The sequence below is a fragment of the Panthera uncia genome, chromosome A2 (genome assembly GCF_023721935.1).
Source record: "Panthera uncia isolate 11264 chromosome A2, Puncia_PCG_1.0, whole genome shotgun sequence".
Taxonomy (NCBI): Eukaryota; Metazoa; Chordata; class Mammalia; order Carnivora; family Felidae; genus Panthera; species Panthera uncia.
The window spans coordinates 39,907,771-39,928,587 of NC_064816.1; the positions used below are offsets into that span (position 1 = coordinate 39,907,771).

At 37.5% G+C, this 20,817-nt stretch overlaps 1 protein-coding gene across 1 annotated transcript in view; it reads right to left on the reverse strand.

The window, feature by feature from the left end:
• CNTN3 (contactin 3) overlaps positions 1-20,817 on the reverse strand; it is a 249,938-nt gene that overhangs the window by 219,774 nt on the left and 9,347 nt on the right. Inside the window, exon 2 of the mRNA XM_049640891.1 lies at positions 2,025-2,151. Within this exon, the coding sequence (XP_049496848.1) occupies positions 2,025-2,151 (127 nt within the window). The remainder of the gene's footprint in view (positions 1-2,024; positions 2,152-20,817) is intronic.

Sequence of the window (20,817 nt, forward strand, 5' to 3'; positions counted from 1 at the left end):
TCTGGCTACAAACCAAGTATTTTAGAACCATATCTACCATGTTAAATTTCTTCATTTATCAGACACAAAACTGATGGATCAATTTAAGTCGCATATCTCCTGGTCTCAGGTACAGATTCTGCTTAAATTGGAACACACCACATCCCAGGCCACAACATAAAACCTAAGAGGCACTGTGTAAATGGCAGGACCTCTTCATCAACATTTTACACGTGGCATCAGTATGTTTAAAGACACTCTCTGGCATTACAATAAATACCTGATATATAAAGAAATTAACGCAACAACAGGCTATTTCTGGATTTCTGACCTCAAGACTTCTTGCTACTTGATAAAAGTTTACAAATACAATTAAACTGTTAATTTAGAAAAACACTCTTGTCTGACTAAATCTTTTTCCCCTGAACACATTTATCATCAAATTATTCATAAGATAAATGCTAGGAATACAACTTCACTGACAACAGAGAAACAGCCCACAGATGAGTCATTCATATGGATTCTTTATCATATTACAGTCATATCTAAAAGGATAATCTTCTGTTTCAGGGAGAAATGAATAGATGAATGAAAATGCCGGCAAAAAAATGTTTCTAGGATAACGTCTTTTATTAAAGTTGATGTGTTCATCTTTCTCCCAAAGAAGAAAATATTTTCAGATGTTACATGTGCTCAAGTTTGATTAATTGAACTAACTCATAAAATACAGATTCTTGTATTTTTTTAACTTTATGTTATACTTTTCTTATTTCTACAGCGTGAGGAAGAGGCAGAGAGAAAACTTTTTACACCTCTGTCAATTCTGACCAGTAACTGGAATCATTGTGTATTCTGTTGAAAGTACACAGCAGGTGCTCAATAAATATATCTTTGAATATTATTGAAAGAGACTGACTTAGGTTACTTCCAGATGTAAAAATACAAAGGTCTACCTTCTAACCCGATGCTGACCCAATTGAACAATGAATGTTGGCTTCTATTATTTACATGGATTAAGAAAACAATAGAAGTTCTATAAGGTCTGCATTAGTACTCTTACCACTTAGAATTTTATTAACACAGGCTGAAGTATGCTTGTTCTGCAGATTACAGAGGAGGTTTTGCCAAGAAACTAATATTGTAAACAGAGTTTTCGAGACAAATGCTCACAGTATCCAAAAGAGCATGTTGTTCTCAAGGTGCCTCGAGCACTTTCTCATTGCCACTTATATGAAAGCAGCATATGCTGTTTATAAATAATTCATTTCTTCATTAAATTGGGTCACCTAAGCACACATAACAGTAAAAATAGTTAAGCTTGTGCTTTTTTAAAAAAAGTAAATACCCATCCCATCCAAATCATCCATCATCAACCTCCAAATATTAATATTTTTATCTTAAGCGGATGGGAATTCAGACTTTTTTCTCTTATACCTTTCTGTGATGTTTGACGGTTTTCAGTGAACAAGTATTATTCATGTAATCTGAAAAATACATACTCTTACATGAAAAAAAATCTACTAAACTAATATAATTTCTCTTTGAGAATAATGAAAATAACTTTAGTAAGAATGTACTTTATTCCCCTATACTTAGTGAACCTTCACACACATGGTCAGTAAAATGGTAAAGAAAGAAGTACAAATAGCCAAAAAAGTAACTTTTTTAAAAACTATGACTTCTAACTACCTTTGAAACATTTGATTTTATCCCCACCATGGATATGTTCCCAACAAGTGCACGTAAACTAATGAGTTTATAAATTAAATTGCACTATAAATCAGTGAAAATGCATTGTTTATTTAAGATATTCTGCTACGTCTTTTTTAAAACAAGGAATCTCATTGTAAAGTGAATAATGAATCAAATATATACAGTATGGATCCAATGTTTATGTATCAGAACTGCTGAACATAGCATACAACTGCAGTTTCATGTATTATTTCTTATGGATGCCATACATATATTGAAGCAAAAAAAAAACCCAAAATCACAATGGCCACATTGTTATTTCTTAATTTGGATTTGCAAACTTTCCACTGTACCTGTAATGAGGTGAAGGGTTGCCTTTCGCTTCACAATTTAAAGTTATTTTTTTATCCTCTGAACCAACAGGGAAAATGCTGTTGCTGGGCTCTCTGATGAACACTGGACCTTGTAAGAGAAGCTCACCTGTAGGGGTGGGAGACATCCAAAAAGCAATCATAATAAGGAAAAGGTATTCTAGAACTGAAGAATAAAAATAAGCAACCAGTATCTGCTCTTTAAAGCAAACGAAGAAAAAGCAGGGATTGCTTCCCTGGTCTACAATACATGCTCTGCAGGTATTGCTTTGTCAATGAGGCTCAGTTACACCGTTAACAGCCTAATAACATGTATGACAGAATGAACATTAGTATGAAAACCACTGCTATATTAATAAAACCTTAAAAGCATAAATAAGCCTGTGCTAATTACTTAATCTTTTTAAATATATTTTTTAAAGTTTATTACTTTTGAGAGAGAGAGTGTACACGCACACATGCACGAGCGGGGGTGGGGGAGGGAGGGTCGGGCAGAGAGCAAGGGAGACAGAGAATGGCAGGCAAGCCCTAAGCTGTCAGTGCAGAGCCTGACATGGGGCTTGATCCCACAAACTGTGAGATTGTGACCTGAGCTGAAATCAAGAGTTGGATGCTCAATCCACTGAGCCACCTAGACACCCCTCTAGTAATTACTTTTAAAATTATAAACTCTACCTAACTTTTCACTGATGCATATCCTATTACAGGGGCTCTTTTTGTCATAAGGGTCTTTACAAAATGAAAGTTGTGTTCAAAATAAGTTGAATACTTGAGTATGATCTTTCTCATAAAATCTGCCATACATACAAATCAGAATGTTGACGATATTATTTTTCTGTTTTGACCTCCAATACTCAACATTTGGTGGTATTTCCATTTTATTACCAGCCAATTTAAAAGAAGGTTACAACCCTAAGCAAGTATCTTTTAAAAGGTTTTCTACTTTAGTTAAGGCAATTTGAGTACTTTCTGAGAATTTACACACACACACAGACACACACACACACACATCTGTCTTTGTGCTATGAATTTAAAAAGGAACGAGATAACGCCATCAACAAATGCTTATGCTACTTTAGTTGTACAATCATCGCCAGTGCATTTCTGAAAACAAATGAATCCACAGGAAAAAGAAAAGAAAACTCTTCATTCTCCTATCTTGGAAAGCTCAGTAAAATTGGAGGAATTCCTGCTGAAGCAAAGAATGCATAAACTGAGAGACAAAGAGAGCCCATGAGTAGTCAGACAAAGAAAACAAGTCGGAAAAAATGTCCAGAAACTATGAACTTATATCTTGGCTACTTCAAGTAGGAATAGCATTCCTAAGAAATATTTACCATAATTATGAGGATAATAAAATAATACTGTAAATAATCATTGACATGATGAAAACAGCAGTAGTGAAAGCCAGTGTGTGAATCTTATGTGGCCATTACATGTTCTTTAATCTTCACAGAGATAATGATTTCCAATGAACAGAAGAGGAGCACTGGGCCCAAAAGTGGCCAGGAGCGAGGGGAAAGTTCACATACTGCATTTCAGAATGTACACACTCTAGAACATCTGATTTCAGAATCCAGGCAGTGATGCCTGTTGCCTTCTGCTCCAAGAATGTAGCCTTGCCCTTCATCTGGCTATTGCTCTCAGCTTCTGGCAGGTAACCAAAGTCATACATGATAGAAATGCTTTTGTTTACGGTGGTGATGGCCACATTACATCTGAGAGTGGGACCAGTCATACTGATAGTCTTGGATGGGGACTGGCGACATCACAAAGATCAAGCGTGTAATTGTAGGTAGAAGATTTGATTCACAGGGTATGATCTAACTTGAGCAACTGAGCTCCACTGCATGTGCCTTCATCAGTCCTAACTATGTAATGAAGCCCCAGTAAAAACTCTGGACACTGAGGCTTGGCAAGGTTCCCTGGGTGGCAATAGTCCTTGTGTATTACCACACATCAATGTCAGGAGGTTTACTCATCCTGAGGACAACAAAAGCTTAGCATTTGGGGTCGTGCTAGACACTGTCTGATGTGTCTCTTCATTTGGCTGATTTTAGTGTGTATCCTTTCCCTAAAATAAGCCAGAATTATCAGTACAATAGCTTTCAGTGATGTCTGTCAGTCCTAGGAAATTATCAAAGCCAGAACTTGCAGCTGATGTTAGAAATGCAGGTAGTCTAGGGACTGTGCACTCAAACCTCAAAGTCTGCTAACTCTGAACACCTTTCTCCTGCAAAATCAACATGCCATTAACCCTTAATACTACCTACCACAAGCTGCTTAAGAAAGCAGCTTGCTTGGGGTACTTGAGTGGCTTAGTTGATTAGGCTTGGAGTTCAACTCAGGTCATGGTCTCAAGATTTGTGAGTTCGAGCCCCACATCAAGCTCTCTACTGTCAGCAAAGAGCCCACTTCAGATTATCTGTCCCTTTCTCTTTCTGCCCCTCCCTCCTCACACTTTTCTCTCACTCTTAAAAATAAAATTAACATTAAAAAAAGGCAGCTTGCTATACTTTCTAGTCCCCAGTCTTTATTTACCTCTGAGGGGAAAATCACACAAGGTAAAAAATCTCACTTTTCTTTGTGGAAAAGGAGAACTTTCAGAAGAAATGGATTTTGAAATAGCTACTAATGTCCCTAATCCAAAAGATCCAATGTTGTCATTTTCTTAAATTTTTCCCCCAAGTAAGTTTATTGCATAAAAATAAATAAATAAAAATAAATAAAAATAAATAAATAAATAAATAAATAGATAGATAATCAGCTTCATTAATCAAATTTATGGTCTTGGGAAGCTGAAACTAATTCTAATGCCTATTTGTAAGTATTTACAAATGTGGTGGATTTTTCATAACATTTTTTTTCTGGTGGAACAGCTCTTGATTTACTTTGAGTGGCCACTTTATTTCACTTAGGATATGGGATTGCCATTATTTTTCTGAAAAACTTTAACATATGTAGCACTTGACAACAATACTATAGTAACATAATGGTGTAGATTTAAAAATTCCAGGTAAATTGGGGAGAGAAGCTGACAGAAGGAAAATTAGCTCGAGATAAGAAAGGGATGATTTCCATGAAAAAGATAAAAAGAGGTGTTTTTAATAATTTCCTATAAGTGGCCACAACAAAAACCCAAATATGCAATCCAATCACCATCTAACATAAGTCATATCCCAAAATGGTGATCTAATTCTTCTCTAGAGACCCATATTAATTTTAAATGAAGGTGTTAAATAATTAGAAAACTTTTCATACTGAGACCCTTTTGGGAAAATGATCACAATAGGTAATTTGCTAATATTTATGTGCCAGGCCCTGTACTAAGGAAAGTATAAGCCTTGCCTCTCTTATTCCCAGGCTACGTTTGACCCCATCTCCTGTGCTATGAGGTCCAGCCGTACCGGCACCCTGTGCCACCAATGTCTTGTCTCTGCCTCTGAGACAATGATGACTGCTGTCACACTGGGCTGAGCCACCACCTCCCTTGTTACTCTGATTTCCTTTTGTCATTCAGAACTCTTCTCAGCTTACATGTGACTGTCCATCCACCCACCTCTCACTTCCACCTTTCACAGAGGTATCAAAGCACATCTTGCTGTATCTCACTATATGTGAACATCATACATGTTCGCATATGTGCTTGCTATTTGGGTCTAATCCTTTGCTCTATCCCCAACTCCTAGAACATGGGAGATATTCCCTATCAATCTGTTGAATAAATAAGATGAATGAAGGAATTCTCACAATAACTCTCTATAAAGCAGATACTTTTTATTTTTTAAATTTTATTTGTTTTTGAGAGAGAGAGAGAGAGTATGTGCAGGCGTGTGTGTGTGTGTGTGTGTGTGTGTGTGTGTGTGTGTGTATGAACAGGGGAGGGGCAGAGTGAGAGAGGGAGACACAGAATCTGAAGCAGGCTCCAGGCTCTGAGCTGTCAGCACCGAGCCCGCCATGGGGCTCGAACCCAAGAACCATGACCTGAGCTGAAGATGGACACTTAACTGACTGGGCCACCGAGGTGCCCCTAAGGCAGATGCTTTTTTATAGCTAGTGATTGACAAAGCTGAGATTTTAATTTCAGAGATTATGTTCTCACCTTATAGTTGTTTGGTCTCTCCAGCAGAAAATGAGGCACAGGGTGATTAGACAACCTAACCGTGGCAACACAGGTTTGTTTTGTTTTGTTTTGTCTTGTTTTGTTTTGTGAGAGACTGTGATCAGACCCTAGTGCTCATGTTCTGGGTGCGCTTCCCTTCCCAGTAAACCACACAGTTCTAAATATGGTCAAAGACAAAAACGAACCATCAGCTTCCTTTTTCAACTTCAATATTTTCTGCTAACAGTGGGGCTCCCAGCCTGTGAGGTGCACACCCACCATTTCTGAAATTTAAGGCTCCTAAAGGCTTTTTAGACCATTAGCAGCCATTTGAAAGCTTCCTAAAATGTAAGTACAAATTCATAATCAAACATGACAGGTCAGTCCATGTTTCATACTCTGAAAAGAGACAAAGGCCACTCAGTCTTGCTTCACCAGAATGAAACCGGTGATGAGAGCTGCTTGGGATATAATGTAGTCTCTTGGCAGCAATATAAACTTAAAAGGAATAGGTTCTGAAGTCTTTGCTCATCGAAAAGAAATTATCCCACATTTTCTTCAAAAATGAATTTTGATCCTCAAAAGGACAGAACCTTGACAATTCACATGGATATTCATAACCAGCAAAGAGAAGCTTGGCTGAGAACAGAAGGAAGCCTCCTGCCTGGCTAAATGGATTCGATGTAACATTTAGATTGATGCTAAACTTTACTTTTTGTGACAGGAGCATTTTTTTGATATGCTAGCCTAGCTCCAAAGCTCCATGTTAAGTTTACAGCCTAAAATAAAGGGCATATAACATTTCCGAACAGGACTAATCAGTCCAAAAGCCCAATCACGAGGTGTTATTTTTTCCCCCAAATACCCACAGGCTACTTGAAATAACTACCTTTGAATGTAAGTACTAGCTTTATAAGTTCCTAAGGTAATGTCACCTAAAAGATCAAACTGCAGCCAATCAATCCTAATAGTCATACTCTATACAATTTTTATGAAGACTGACATAGAGAAATAGACAAAGGATCCAGGCAGTTGCATTACTTTTACTAAAAGAAATGAAATTCCTAAAAGACCACAATGTTATCTCTGAAATTCCTATAGAAAAAAGGAAAGCATACCCTACTTTCCCTCACTTATTTATATCATGTTTACATGATGCCAAAACAGAAAGATATTTAGAAATGAAGAGGGTCAATCCCAAAAGGGAGCTAGAGTGAGGCCTTCTATTTAAAGCAGAATTTAAGACAAGGAGCTAGAAAGGAATAGTCCCAATGTACTTACAAGGCACCCAAACCAAACAGAATGAGCTCTAGCCTGGGTCAGAGAAAGTAAAAATTATAGGTCACCAATGAAATGAGATCTTGGTCCTACTATTCTACAGGAAAAAAACAAATAAAAGATGAAAACATTTTATAGCAGTGGGGCATTATCTTTTTTTTTTTTTTTTTTTTTTTTTGGCATTGGTGGCTTAAAGCTAGAAAATGCCAACCAAACAGAAATGACAAAAATAAAATTCCATTTATATTCCCAAGTCAAGGGAGGATACAGAATCCAATCTTAAGATAATTCATTTCTTTAACAAATATTTGCATGTCTAACCCATGCAGCATGTCAAAAACTAGCTGTGGCACAATGGTGGCTGTCTACTCAACATCTCTTACCTATTTTTTTTCCTTGCCTTCAGAATCTGCCTTTCATCAGAGATACAGAAAGCACCAGATAAATTACGTACCCTGAACTCTTGGTAGTTCTTGACTGGAGAGCAGGGCAGACAAGGAAGATTGGGCTATGTATGAGACCAGTAACAGCCAAAGAGGGGTACATATGTTTGCAAGGTTGGCCACAACAAAGTACCACAAGCTTGCTTGTTTAAACAACAGAAATTTACTGTCTCATAGTTCTGCAGGCTAGAAATTTCAAGTCAAGGCATGGGCAGGACTGGCTCCTTCTGAGGGCTATGAGGGACGATTCTGTTTCAAGCCTGTCACCTGGGCTTATAGATGGCTGTCTTCTCCCTCTGTCCCTTCAGGTCATTTTCCCTTTATGTGTCCAAATTTTCCCTTTTTCGAAAGATACCAGTCATAACAGATTAGGGCCTACCTTAATAACCTCATCTTAACTAATCCCATCTGCAATGACCCTATGACCAAATAAAATCATGTTCTGAGGACATCGACACACAAATTTTGAGGGGGACATAATTCGACCTTATAACAAAAGATAAGGGACAATCTGCTAAAAACTTTTAGGAAAGAGTCTCTATCCTGATTTTGAGGAAAACAAAATGAAACAAAGAAACAAAAATGAAAGAAATGCTGACCTTGCTTCCTTTCCTTTTTTATATGGAATTGTGAGGAAGGATGTAATGCTGGGAATCCCTATGGCCATCTAGACACCATGAGAGGAAGTATACATATACCACAGAAAAGCTAATCCAGAGCCCTCACATCGCTGAGTTCCTGAACCGAAATGAACTGCCTAAGTCCAAACATTGAATGTTAGAAAAACGAACCTCTAAAGGGTTTTTGTCATGTGCAGCTGAATGTACTATGACCGACATGCTAGAAAAAAAGGGAAACACCAATACAGTAGAGTTATGATGAAAACGAAAAAGGAAAAGCTTACCAGGAGTAACTAATTTATCCATTTCCCACATCTGGAAATGTTATCAAGCAATTAAATTACAAGAAAAAGGCTGGAGTATGGCAGACAGACACCTGGAGTATGAGAGCATAGGAGAGACGAATATAAAGCAATAAAATTATTTAATTTGCTAAATTAATGGTTTACTAAATTATTTTCACAATTTGTATTTCACATTTTGTCCATAAACAGAAATGAAGAAACTGCATGGGAAGCAGTGTTCAATATTAGAGAATTAAAAACTGAAAAGTACTGTTTAAGCTTTATAGGTGCTAGAAATAAATGTTCAATAAAAAAATTCTCTGTGGAGTGGCAGAACTATTTCAAAACATGACAAAACTTTAGCAAAAACCACATATTTCTCTCATTGCAACTGGTCTAAAAAACCCAGAAGAATGTCCATACTCATTAACATATATGTACATTCTGGTCATGTTGAAGGTTAAGATATCTGGATTTCAGAATTTTCATATTCTAAAATATTTCACATCCATCACATACTTTGATGAAAGTTATGATCTATTTCACTGGATTAATATTCAATTTGTATTATAGTTGAGTAAAAAAAGAGAATGTGGGATTATTTGGAGGGTGCCTAACATTTTACTTTGATACTTTTAGGCCAGCGCCTATATTTGATATCTATGTTTCTGATATTTGCCAATGAAGGAAAAGAACTGTCTACTTTCGAAATGCAAAGAGTATTCGTGCTCCCAAGAAGCACAAATGACAAGAGGGCCCTCCCTAAATTGTCCGAACTGCTAAATGAAATAGTTAACCAATTTCCTGGCATACTAAATGCTTTCATAATGCTTTATGGCTTTCTTCCTTTAAATTTATGTTTTGTTTCTTTTTTTTCAATATATGAAGTTTATTGTCAAATTGGTTTCCATACAATATGTTTTGTTTCTATATGAGTGTTACTTATAGTGCTTTAGAACCTTCCTGACATTCTTCCATAATCCTCAGCCCATAGTTATACTCTCCTCGCTAGATGGTTTAATGGCAACTCTACCTGACAAACAAAAAGTTCAGTGCTATTGTTAGATGCAGTGTTCAATGTGCACAATACATCCAGGAGTGTACGATCCATGGCTCATTTGTCTGAAAAGAAAAACACTTACATCCCCACTTTCTATTATACCAATTTTCATGGACCATCTCTGACATATGCAAATTCACAAGGTTCTCGCCAATCACACTGAATTGAAGACTTCATTAATCAACTCCTTTAAAAACATTTTTTTAGCATCCTTCCCTCAAAGGTTTTAATAGAGATTATTGTATTTGTGGTTTCTATTCTTTACCAAAAAGATTGGGTCAAGGCTTTATGGGACTCAGGCATGATTCCCTTCATGTATTTGAGAAAGAATGTTCAAACTGAACTCCAGTTCAAGGCTGTTGTTTCTATGAAAAAAATAACTATACAATAAAGAATTTCTATCATAAATCAGTTGTAATGGAGAAGCTATTAAGAAGTAATACTAGCTGGTGATTGCTTTCTGTAGTATTTTTGCAGTGTAATCTCATTTATTAGACTAGAGCATAATTGTTTCTGGCCTATACCTCGGTAAGCAGAAGCTAGCTGAGTGTTTGCAAATGTTTGTGTATATCCTGCTTTTTTCTTTCTAGACCACAAAGGGATATTAAGCTGGGTTGTGCAGTAGGTATAGAGATGCAGGGAAACAGGACAGAGGAAGACCATTGCCAAAACTGTGTCTGGAACTATGGGGTTGAGGTGGGGAGAATCTCAGTGCTGCCTCCATCTGAATAACTAAATAATTTCTCAAATTTACTCATAATTTATCATTTACCCACAACTAAATTTTATTTTTCATCATGATTTATTGTAGACACAGCATGTGTGTATACATACTCATACATATAATTGATAAAAAAAAAATCTCCTGAAAGAATAGTGATCTTTACTTCATTCTAGATCATAACATGTTTTTCAATTCTATTTTATCCCATCTGCTTTAAAATATTTTCCTTTTTTTGTTAATGCCAGACATAAGCTTCCATATTAAGCTCATCACCTATCCCTGGGATTTTGGTAACAATTTGATAATCCCTGGTCTAGAATCATGCCTCTCTTTCCATCAAGGTCCCAGATTATTTTTTTGGCAGGGGGAATTGTTATGATTGCAAGCTATTTAATTTCCTTCATTTAGGAATGAAACCAACTTTGCCAATGAAGGAAATGAACTGTCTACTTTCAAAATGGAAAGAGTATTTGTGGTCCCAAGATGTAAAAATGACAAGAGGGCCTTCCCTAAATCTTGTGAACTGCTAAATCCTCTGTAGTCTTGCAAAGGGGAGCAAAAACTATTATGCTTTGCTGGTAACCTTGGCAAATAACACGTATTTTACGTTATTTTGAAAAACACCGCTTCTTAGTTCTGTATAATATGGAGCAAAATCCCTCATTACATACACTTATTAAACACATGCACAGTCTCAAACATCAACATCTGAAGGTAAAACAGACACTGATTACCAGGCTCTGTACTAGACACTTTGCATCTACAGAGTCACCGAATTCTAACTGAATATTAAATGCTCTGGGTAAAGAAAAAAAAATCAAACTCATTTTTATGTTATGCTTTCCTTAATAACTAACACAAAATATAAATGATCCTCAGGGCTGCAGAGGATGAGTTAAAATGAACGCTCTCTATACACTTTTGGTGCCATGATCCTAGAGAAGCATTTGGCGATATGTATGAAAAGACACAGTTATGCAGGAAGTCTAAAGAAAATCACTCAATTCCTTCATTCATTTTTACTCAGTATTGCCACTTAGTAACCTTTCTCCATTCAGAATTCTTAGCACGATTTTTGTGTACTTTATTCATCATGATATCCCTATCCTCCTATATATTGCCTTGACTTGTTTTTCACTCGCATTTCCCTTATCCCAGTTTTTAAACTTTGGAAGACACTGAATATATTCAACACACATTTCTACCTCCTAATCATGCCAATCATATTGTACTTGATAACTCGGTGTCAGAATAGAAACATGTGTGTGTTTATGCTTCTTTGCAAATTGTTTTAATTTACAAAATGTTAATGCTGATCAAATAAAAAAGGAATTTGGCATTCTCAAGATAATTCTAAGCAAACACCCTATCTCCTATGGGAATGTATGTGTCCAACTGCAATAATTCACCATATAAAAATATAGATTCATATTTTAAGTGAATGAGTGCATCTATGACTCTTAAAAAATATCCTCTCATCATTAGGTGGCTATTTCTGTTTGAGAAATTTGCAGGATGTTGGCCACCTACAATTCATCCACTCTCTCCTGAATACTGAAAATACTGATACTACACAAGAGTAGCTTTAGCAAAACCACACATACAGAACACTTCTAAAAGCAATACTCTACCAGTCATCTCTTATATAACTTCTGAGTGCTGAAGCAAAGCCCCATTTCTGGATTTCAATGACTTATTTGAATGTAACAGCTGCCTAGGCTATGAAAATTAAAAAAAAAAAAGTTGAGCTTTTGATGGGCTGCTTCATTACTCAGATTTCTAAAGAAGTTGCTTAAAGGGGGCGCCTGCGTGGCTCAGTCAGTTAAGCATCTGACTTCGGCTCAAGTCATGATCTCACAGTTTGTGAGTTTGAGCCCCATGTAGGTCTCTGTGGTGACAGCTCAGAGCCTGGAACCTGCCTTGGATTCTATGTCTCCCTGTCTCTCTCTCTCTCTCTGCCCCTCCCTCACCCTTGCTCTGTCTCCCTCAAAAATAAATAATAAACATTAAAAACATTAAAAAAAAGAAGTTGTTTAAAGTTACTTTCAAGAGAGGCCAGCATTTGTACGCATTTTACTTATCCATGAAATGACTCCCTTTGCAAAATATCCTCAGGTCCAGGATAAATCGTTTAAGCGAACCATGAATTTACTTCACATAACTGACACACAACTCATACTTTCTTCCTTTTGTCTAAATCTCCTAAGGTTAGGATGCAATGCTCAGATTTGAATCTGTCACCTGTTGGCTGCCTGCGCATGCTGCACACTTCTGTATCTTCAACTCAGAACGGGAGGTTGACTTAGAAAACACACTTGCTTTTCAGAGAGGGCCTGAGCAAGATTGTCTTTCGAGGACTTTTCAAATTTGAGATTTGTTACTTATATGAAATGTATAGATGCAACTCATTACATATATTTGGGGATTTTGGTTTACAGACCTATATATGGGTGGTTCCTGGGCCACATCTACCCTGCAACATTATTAAACTCAGATCATAAAATGTTCAGGAAAACACACACACACACACACACACACACACACACACACACACACTTCCCTGAAATAGCCTCATTTAAAAGTCCAAAAGTATTAGGTATAAGGTCAAATTTAACCTTAAGAAAAAAATCAGAGCTTCTTCCCATGGCAATCCCAAACTGCACTACCACACAAAGCAACATTCTGTCTTCCCAGAAGGCAGCCCCACGGGGAGTAAGACATATCAGGTTGTTAGCAAGGAATTCACCCATAATTGTTTACCAACTAAATTATCTTGAATTGATTTACACAATTCTTCTTCCTGGAATGCTTTGCCTCCTATCCTTCAAGACAGAGAGTCTTTTTTGATACTCCAGTCAAAATTAATCCCACTTTATCAGAAATTCAATTTAGTGCATTGGATTATAACTCTCCCAAAGCATCTGTATAATTAGTATTTTGTGCACAGGTTGTCTCCTTTTTTTCTGAACCTGTGCCCTTTTTTATTCTCTAACAGCACATTGCTAAATACTTTGCACATGATAACATAAGTCCCTGATAAAAAAAATAATCTTAAAAAAATGTATTTATGCTTTAGGACAGAGGTCGATAAACTATGCCCATAGGCCAAATTCGACTGCCATCTGTTTTTGTATGGCCCACAAATCAAAAGAATAATATTTCATGACACATGAAAATTATATGAAATTCAAGTTTGTGTCCATCAATAAAGTTTTATTGGAAGACAGCCATGCTCACTCATTTATGTACTGTCTATGGCTGCTTTCATATTATAACAGCACAATAGTTATGACAGAGACCATATGGTATACAAAGCCCAAAATATTTACTACCTGAATATTGCATGAGAAAGTTTGCCAACACCTGCTTCAGGAAGGAATATGTTTAACTGGGGGGTGGGGCTGGGGGAGACAGTGACTTTGCATAGAGACAGACATGTTTTTTTTCCCCTTCAATACTACCATCTACCTTTTTCGGCAAAACATTTAAGCTTTCTGAGCCACAGAGTTATGGGAATGATATCAATATTATAGGGTTTTTGATGCAAAGATAATCAATATTTTAAATGCAGCAGCAGTACAGTAAATGGAATTTGATATTATTGCCCATTTTTACTTAGCCCTTGCATCAAACTTTTAATTAATCTGACTGAGGAACAATAATTTACGAGAACTTAGTCTAATAAATGGCTTCACTCATTAGAGCGTCTACAAGGCATGAAAAATGGAATGGAATTGTCCTTATCTCCATGGTAGTTTTGAACACTGCCCCCTGTGTTCACTTATCGGGTTTGAGCAAATAACTGCAAGTATTATGTCTAAGACAAAAGGTCCTTATTAATCTATGTTGGGTGGTAACTCCAAAGAAGACGGAAAAAAAAGAAATTTTTATAACACCTACTACATCAGTTCTCATGGAGAGACAACTCTCTAACAGGTATTTACCCTCCTTTCTGTGTTCAAATAATTACCCGCCAAAGTAGTAGCAATGGGAAACTTAACAAAATAACCAGCAAAGGGCTTTCAAAAACCCCAGGAGGCATAAAAAAGTATTAGTTCCTTTTATACTGTCATTAGCTGAATGTTTATTTTCTCTCTTCTCCCGTAATAGGAATAATGTCCACAGCACCGAGTATTTTATATTTGCTTTGCTGTATAATCAAGCAAAAAGAAAAAAAAAAAGGCATTTGTGGCATTGTATATGCTACAGTAAATATCATTCCTTAACTGAAAGATGCATGGGTACTCAGAAACCCATGTAGTACATTGGTTAACAGCCTCTTCTTCATAATTATCCACATACATATGTTCTGTTTATGACCTCTTCGTGTATTTTTTATACATATGTCTGAGTTTATGTGTCATTCATATTTGTACACACACTCACAGCATGAGAATGAAAAGCTCTGTTTTCTATTCAAAAAGTCATGGAAGGTGGGGTGCCACCAAGGTGGCTCACTCAGTGAAGCATTCGACGTCAGCCCAGGTCGTGATCTCACAGTTTCCAGATTCGAGCCCCACATCGGGCTTTGTACTGACCGCTCAGAGCATGGAGCCTGCTTCAGATTCTGTGTCTCCCTCTCTCTCTGTTCCTCCCCCTCTCATGCTCTGTCTCTCTCTGTCTCTCAAAAATCAATAAACGTTAAAAAAGTTTTTTTTTTTTAATTACAGAAGGTATTTTAAAAACCTATAAAACAACACTTGTTAATGAAAACCTTATATGGAAATGAAAAATCCAGGAGTTCTGCTTCAAAAACTTAAGGCTGATATGAAAACACATGCAGATTGCTATCTGCCTTGAAAACTCCCTAGGGGGCATATACAGACTGCCCTCTCTGCTGCATACGTTCTAAGAACAAGAGAGCATAGGAAATGCTGCCATGAATAATCCGCAACAGGGAAATACTACCCCCAGTATTCATATATTCTTTGAATATTACTTGAAACTTAGTAGGGCTGCATGTCAATGGGCAATGCCAAACAATGTCAGAAGGGCAGCCCATGACCTCAGACTAGCCTGGGTTCTTTAAGTCCAGCCAAGGGCAACCTTGATCACCCTTCTTGCTTGTAGGACTGAAAGAGCAAATAATGTTCACATGCTTGTAAGAAACCATGAATACGTCACAAGAGCCAATGTAAACAGCGGTGTTCACGTTTCACTCTCTCAGACCAGCAGATCCTATAATGCTGTCCAGGTAAAAAACTGAATCGAGTAACAGGTTCAGAGAATATGGATTCATGAGTCACCACACCGTCACACACCACCACAATTGGTCCTTGAGGTTTCTTTCCTAACCACCTTCCACAAACAGATGATGAGCCTTCGATCACTATGCAGTAAGTCCAGGAAAAGAGCAGTTTCTTCTGTGCAAGAGGCTCCCAAGGTCACACATCCCGAGCTGGGGCTCAGGCCTACCTGAATGAATAGAGAGCATGCTCCTTTCCTTTTTTTTTCAACTGCCCTTTTAGTTAAAAGGAACAAATTGCCTCCTGTTTAAGTGACAGGTGGGAATATTAGTTTTGTCTCCAGCAGTCCCCAAAATAAGAAAAGTAAGCCCAGATAATACAAAGAGAAAGTAGTAAGTCAAATACCAACAGAAGAGCTTAATTCCTCAGCTGCCAAACAGAAGGTGGAAGAGGAAGCATTTTGGTAAATCTAATGGCCTGCTGGCAGTACGGGGAGTTTTTGTCTTTTTTTTTTTTTCCAACATTAAGTTTGTTGTTTTTCTTCTTTTTAATCAATAAATATCCACAACGTAGCATGACCAAGATGCACACTGTTTTACACTCAGTAGGTATTTTTCAAAACAGACTGTTGTGTAAACATTTCACTATTGCTAGTTTTTTTTTTTAATATTTATTTATTTTTGAGAGAGGGAGACAGAGAGCGTGAGTGGGGGAATGGCAAAGAGAGAGGAAGAGAATAGATCAGAAGCAGGCTTATGCTGACAACAGGAGGCCTGATGTCGGGCTTGAGCTCAAAAACTGAGAGATCATGACCAGAGTTGAATTCAGACACTGAGCCAACTGAGCCACCCAGGTGCCCCTCATCATCGCTAGTGTCTTAATCTTAACCATGTAACATGAATTTTATGATTAGTAGTATCGGAAGGACAGTTTCACAATTGAATTTGTAGTGCAATGGCAGTTATTATTGGTTCCATTTGTTGCATCAGTGATTTGATTAACGATAAAAAATTAATATAAAGGTTGCTCAATCATTTTCATTTATATGGTTGTGTACAGATGGACAAATGAATTCTAACATCTCACCCATTTCTGTAAGTCATTTGCCTCCTTGTGTTTACTGACACTGCTTAAAGAAATTAATGTGGTGTTCCTTGTGGGCATTGGGAGATGACCTTATGGAAAAAGAAAAAAAAATACTGGCCAGCAGTGGACATTTCGCAAAATGGGCCAAGCCTCTTCTTGCCATGGTGGCTGGCAAATAAAAACTCCAAAATCTGTTCAATTATGTGATACTGCTTTAAACTATGAAAGTCATATCACAAAACATAAAATAACTATCTCCTCCCAAAGTTTCTTCAAATTATATGCACAGATACACGTTAAGATGCATACATAATTTGATTGTTCCTTACTGCATATTGTTCTCATCAAGTACTTTGAAATTACAGTATCTCTACCTAAAATAGCATCCGATGTTGCATATCTAATCATGGGGTTCTGTCATCTAACATTGTCTGAACTGAAAGTGTCAGCTGATGTTCAAAGGAAGCAACATGCAGAAGTGAACATAAATTTTACCTGCAGATCTCATTCATGAGGGATAAAAAAAGCACATGACAAGCTAGGGCTCACTGACAAAACAAGAACAAAGAGCCTGCTATTTCTCAAACTAAAATATTCTGCAGTTTTTTAGTTAGGGTTTTGCTTTGAAAGCAATACGGATGCAAACTGGTCCCTGTGAATGGACATTTTTTGTCCAAGTTTTGAATTTACACAAGTAGGGACAGGGTTGGGGTGTGGGTAAGGCTCGGAAAGAATGCATAGTCAATGGAAGGTTGCCCTGGAAAGTGAGGGAAGGGATCCTCAAGGAATATCCTTGCAGGCTTTTTCACTGCTGGAGTGTCTCAAAGACATAGCATGCAAAAAGAAAAGTTTTAAAACTTGGAGGAAACAAAAGATAGAAAATGTGGGAGAACTGGACACTACATAGTTGACGTGAGAATTATAGAAAAACATGTTAAAAAAAAACAAAACCTTGCACAGTGCCTGCCAATAAGGACAGCCAAGTAGCTATGGTCCATATTTTTATGCAAGCTCAAAGACACGGACTGGCAACTGGTAATAGTGAGGAAATAGTCTATTTCCACACTGATGAGTATTTCCATCTAATCAAACTCATATAATGATTACCAAGATGGTACAAATATAGTATAAAGGAAATGCACATCAGTGTAAGGAACCAATCTCCCAAACACTCAGCAGTAGGTAAGATGAATCAGCAAGTTACTTGAAGCAATAAACATTAGTACGTGTTCACAATTCATCCCAGGAAAATAATGTACAGTTTTGTTTTGTTTTGTTTTGTTTTGCTTACGTGTTTATTTTGAGAGACAGCGTGCACACATGTGAGAGTGGGGGAAGGGCAGAGAGAGATGGAGACAATCTCAACGTGGGGTTGAAACCTATAGAGACAGACGTGTAACTGACTGAACTACCCAGGCACCCCAGCAATGCACAGTTTTTAAGAAGGAAAGACAAAAGAAATAAATACAGAAGCCAGGACTACGACTTACCAATTATCAATCCCATTGAATAACAAATGGGATTCTGATCCCCTAAGCCACTTGGCACACTAAGGCAATTCCTGCACAGGTAATACTAATTAAGTCTGAAGTTTTTTGACTCAGGAACAGCTCTGTATTCAAAGAACCACTTTGCTTTCGGTAGCCCAACCTCCCTGGGACACTTCAGTTTCTGTCCATTCTCTTAAGGCTATTCACCTTAAGCGTAGCTGGAGAAAATGGCAAATGCATGTAAATGGTTTTAATAGGCAACTCATTCCAATGTGTACCTGGGCTGTCACGTCTTCCAAACACTGATCAGTATCAATATTCTCCCTTACCCAGTATCAAGGAGAAACCATTTGGTTCTTTTCTCTGAAAGGATCTACAATACACCATACTCAAAAAAGGCTTACTGCAGGTGAAAGCTTCACAGGGGAAAATTCACACAACCTAGATCAAGAACCCATTGGACCAGTAATTGGTCATGTGACTGGGGATAAGGGCCCCAAATGTTCTAATCCACACTGTTCTCTTTTACAAGATGGGCATAGCCTGGAATATATGAGTGTATGTGCAAAAATACATGTATGTGTATGTATGCAAATAAATCCATTTTATCAAAGATTACTGTTATCAATGTCTTTTCTTCCTTCTTGCCAAGTATTTCTTCCTTAAAGGTTTGCGCTCTGGTAATTCAGGGCTTCCTGTTCACAAGAAAAAGCAGCTTTTCTGCAGGTTCCATCTCCTTCCACCTCCTTTTTCCTGAAATAACTCCTCAGTTTCCACCTTACCCTGTTGACTTGAAAGTCCTTCCACAGCTGTATTCTGTCTTTCCTTACTCCTCACACTTGCCCTTGGGGTTGGTCTGACTCTCCATCCATCATCCTTAGACAGTCTCACCAGTTGCTATCACAATCAACACCCCTCACCATCTGAATCTCCTGCTGGGATACCATGTGCCCACCCCTCCCCCTCCCCCACACACTGGGATCTCATCTTGTGACTTGCAGCTCATACCACCCTGACAATCTTTGAGCATCTCAAAGAACATACTGAGTACTGAACATACTCAGTATGTTCAAAACACATCCAAATCCCTGACTCCTTCTGTGTTTATTATTTCTTTTAAGTGTCTCATTATCTTCCCACTCAATTTGGAAACCTCGAGAGTCCCCTTCCACTATCTTTTCTCTTTCACCAGGTAGAACTATCCAATTGTTCATCATACCCTTTCAATTCTGACTGTAATTTCTCTCATCTCTAGTCTTTACTTTGTGATTCCAACTACCCTGGTTTGGGTATGAGTTATGTCTCACTTCATGTACTACAATAACCCACAGGCAGATCTTTCCTTTTTGTTTTTCTTCCTTCCAGTGTATCCTACAAACATCCTTTGGAGACACTGGTCTCACAGCAAAGCTAAGATGGCATCATTTCTTGCTTAACAATTTCTAGCCCCAACCTCATTTTTTCCCTACCACTTCTCAATTGTGCTAAGGGCACAGACTCTACATCTAATTTATAATGGAAATATGACTATACTTGATAATGTATTCTATAAGTGAAATTTGCTAAGGGAGTAGAACTTCAATGTTCTCACACACAAAAAAATGAGACATAAAATTTACATTGTCTAGAAATAAACAGGAAATTGAAACAGGTAAAATTAATTTTAATCACATTTTATATATAGCCCAATATTATCAAATATATTTCAACATTTCAATCAATATAAATATTGTTAATCGGATATCTATTCTTTTTTTCAAAATATGTCTTTAAAATCTAGTATTTCACACTTAAATCTTAGTTTGGGGCACCTGGGTGGCTCAGTTGGTTAAGCGTCCGACGTTTGGTTTCGTCTCAGGTCATGATCTCAGGGTTCATGGGTTCAAGCCCCACATTGGGCTCTGTGCTAACAGTGAGGAGCCTCCTTGGGATTCTCTCTCTCCCCCTCTCTGTGCCCCTCCACTCCAATCTCTCTCTCAAAATAAATAAACAAAAACTTAAAAAAAAAAACAACCCACAAATCTCAGTTTGGATTAGCCATAATTCAAGTGCCCGATAGTTGCACATGACTCTGCACAGCACGGCATAGATCTATAGAAACACGGCTTGGGTTTGAAATGTGGCTACACTTAATAATGGAATGTGACTTTAGGCAAGGTAGTAATCTCTCTGTACCTCGGTTTCCTTCTATAAAGTAATAATATTTGTAATAATACCTAGCTCAAAGGATCACTGCAATAATTAAATACAAACAGACTGCTTAAGCTGGGGTTGACACGCAAGAACATTTCAATATACATTGATTGTCATTATTATCAAAGCTATTACATACTTGCCATGTATGACTGGGATCCAATTCTATGTTACACTTTTCTCCAGACTTAAATAATCTTTCCTACCCGTTATGGGCTGAATGTTTGTGTCCTCCCCAAAATTCATATGTTGAAGCCCTATTCCCCGATATGACAAGGCCTTGGGAGGTAATGAAGATTACATGAAGCC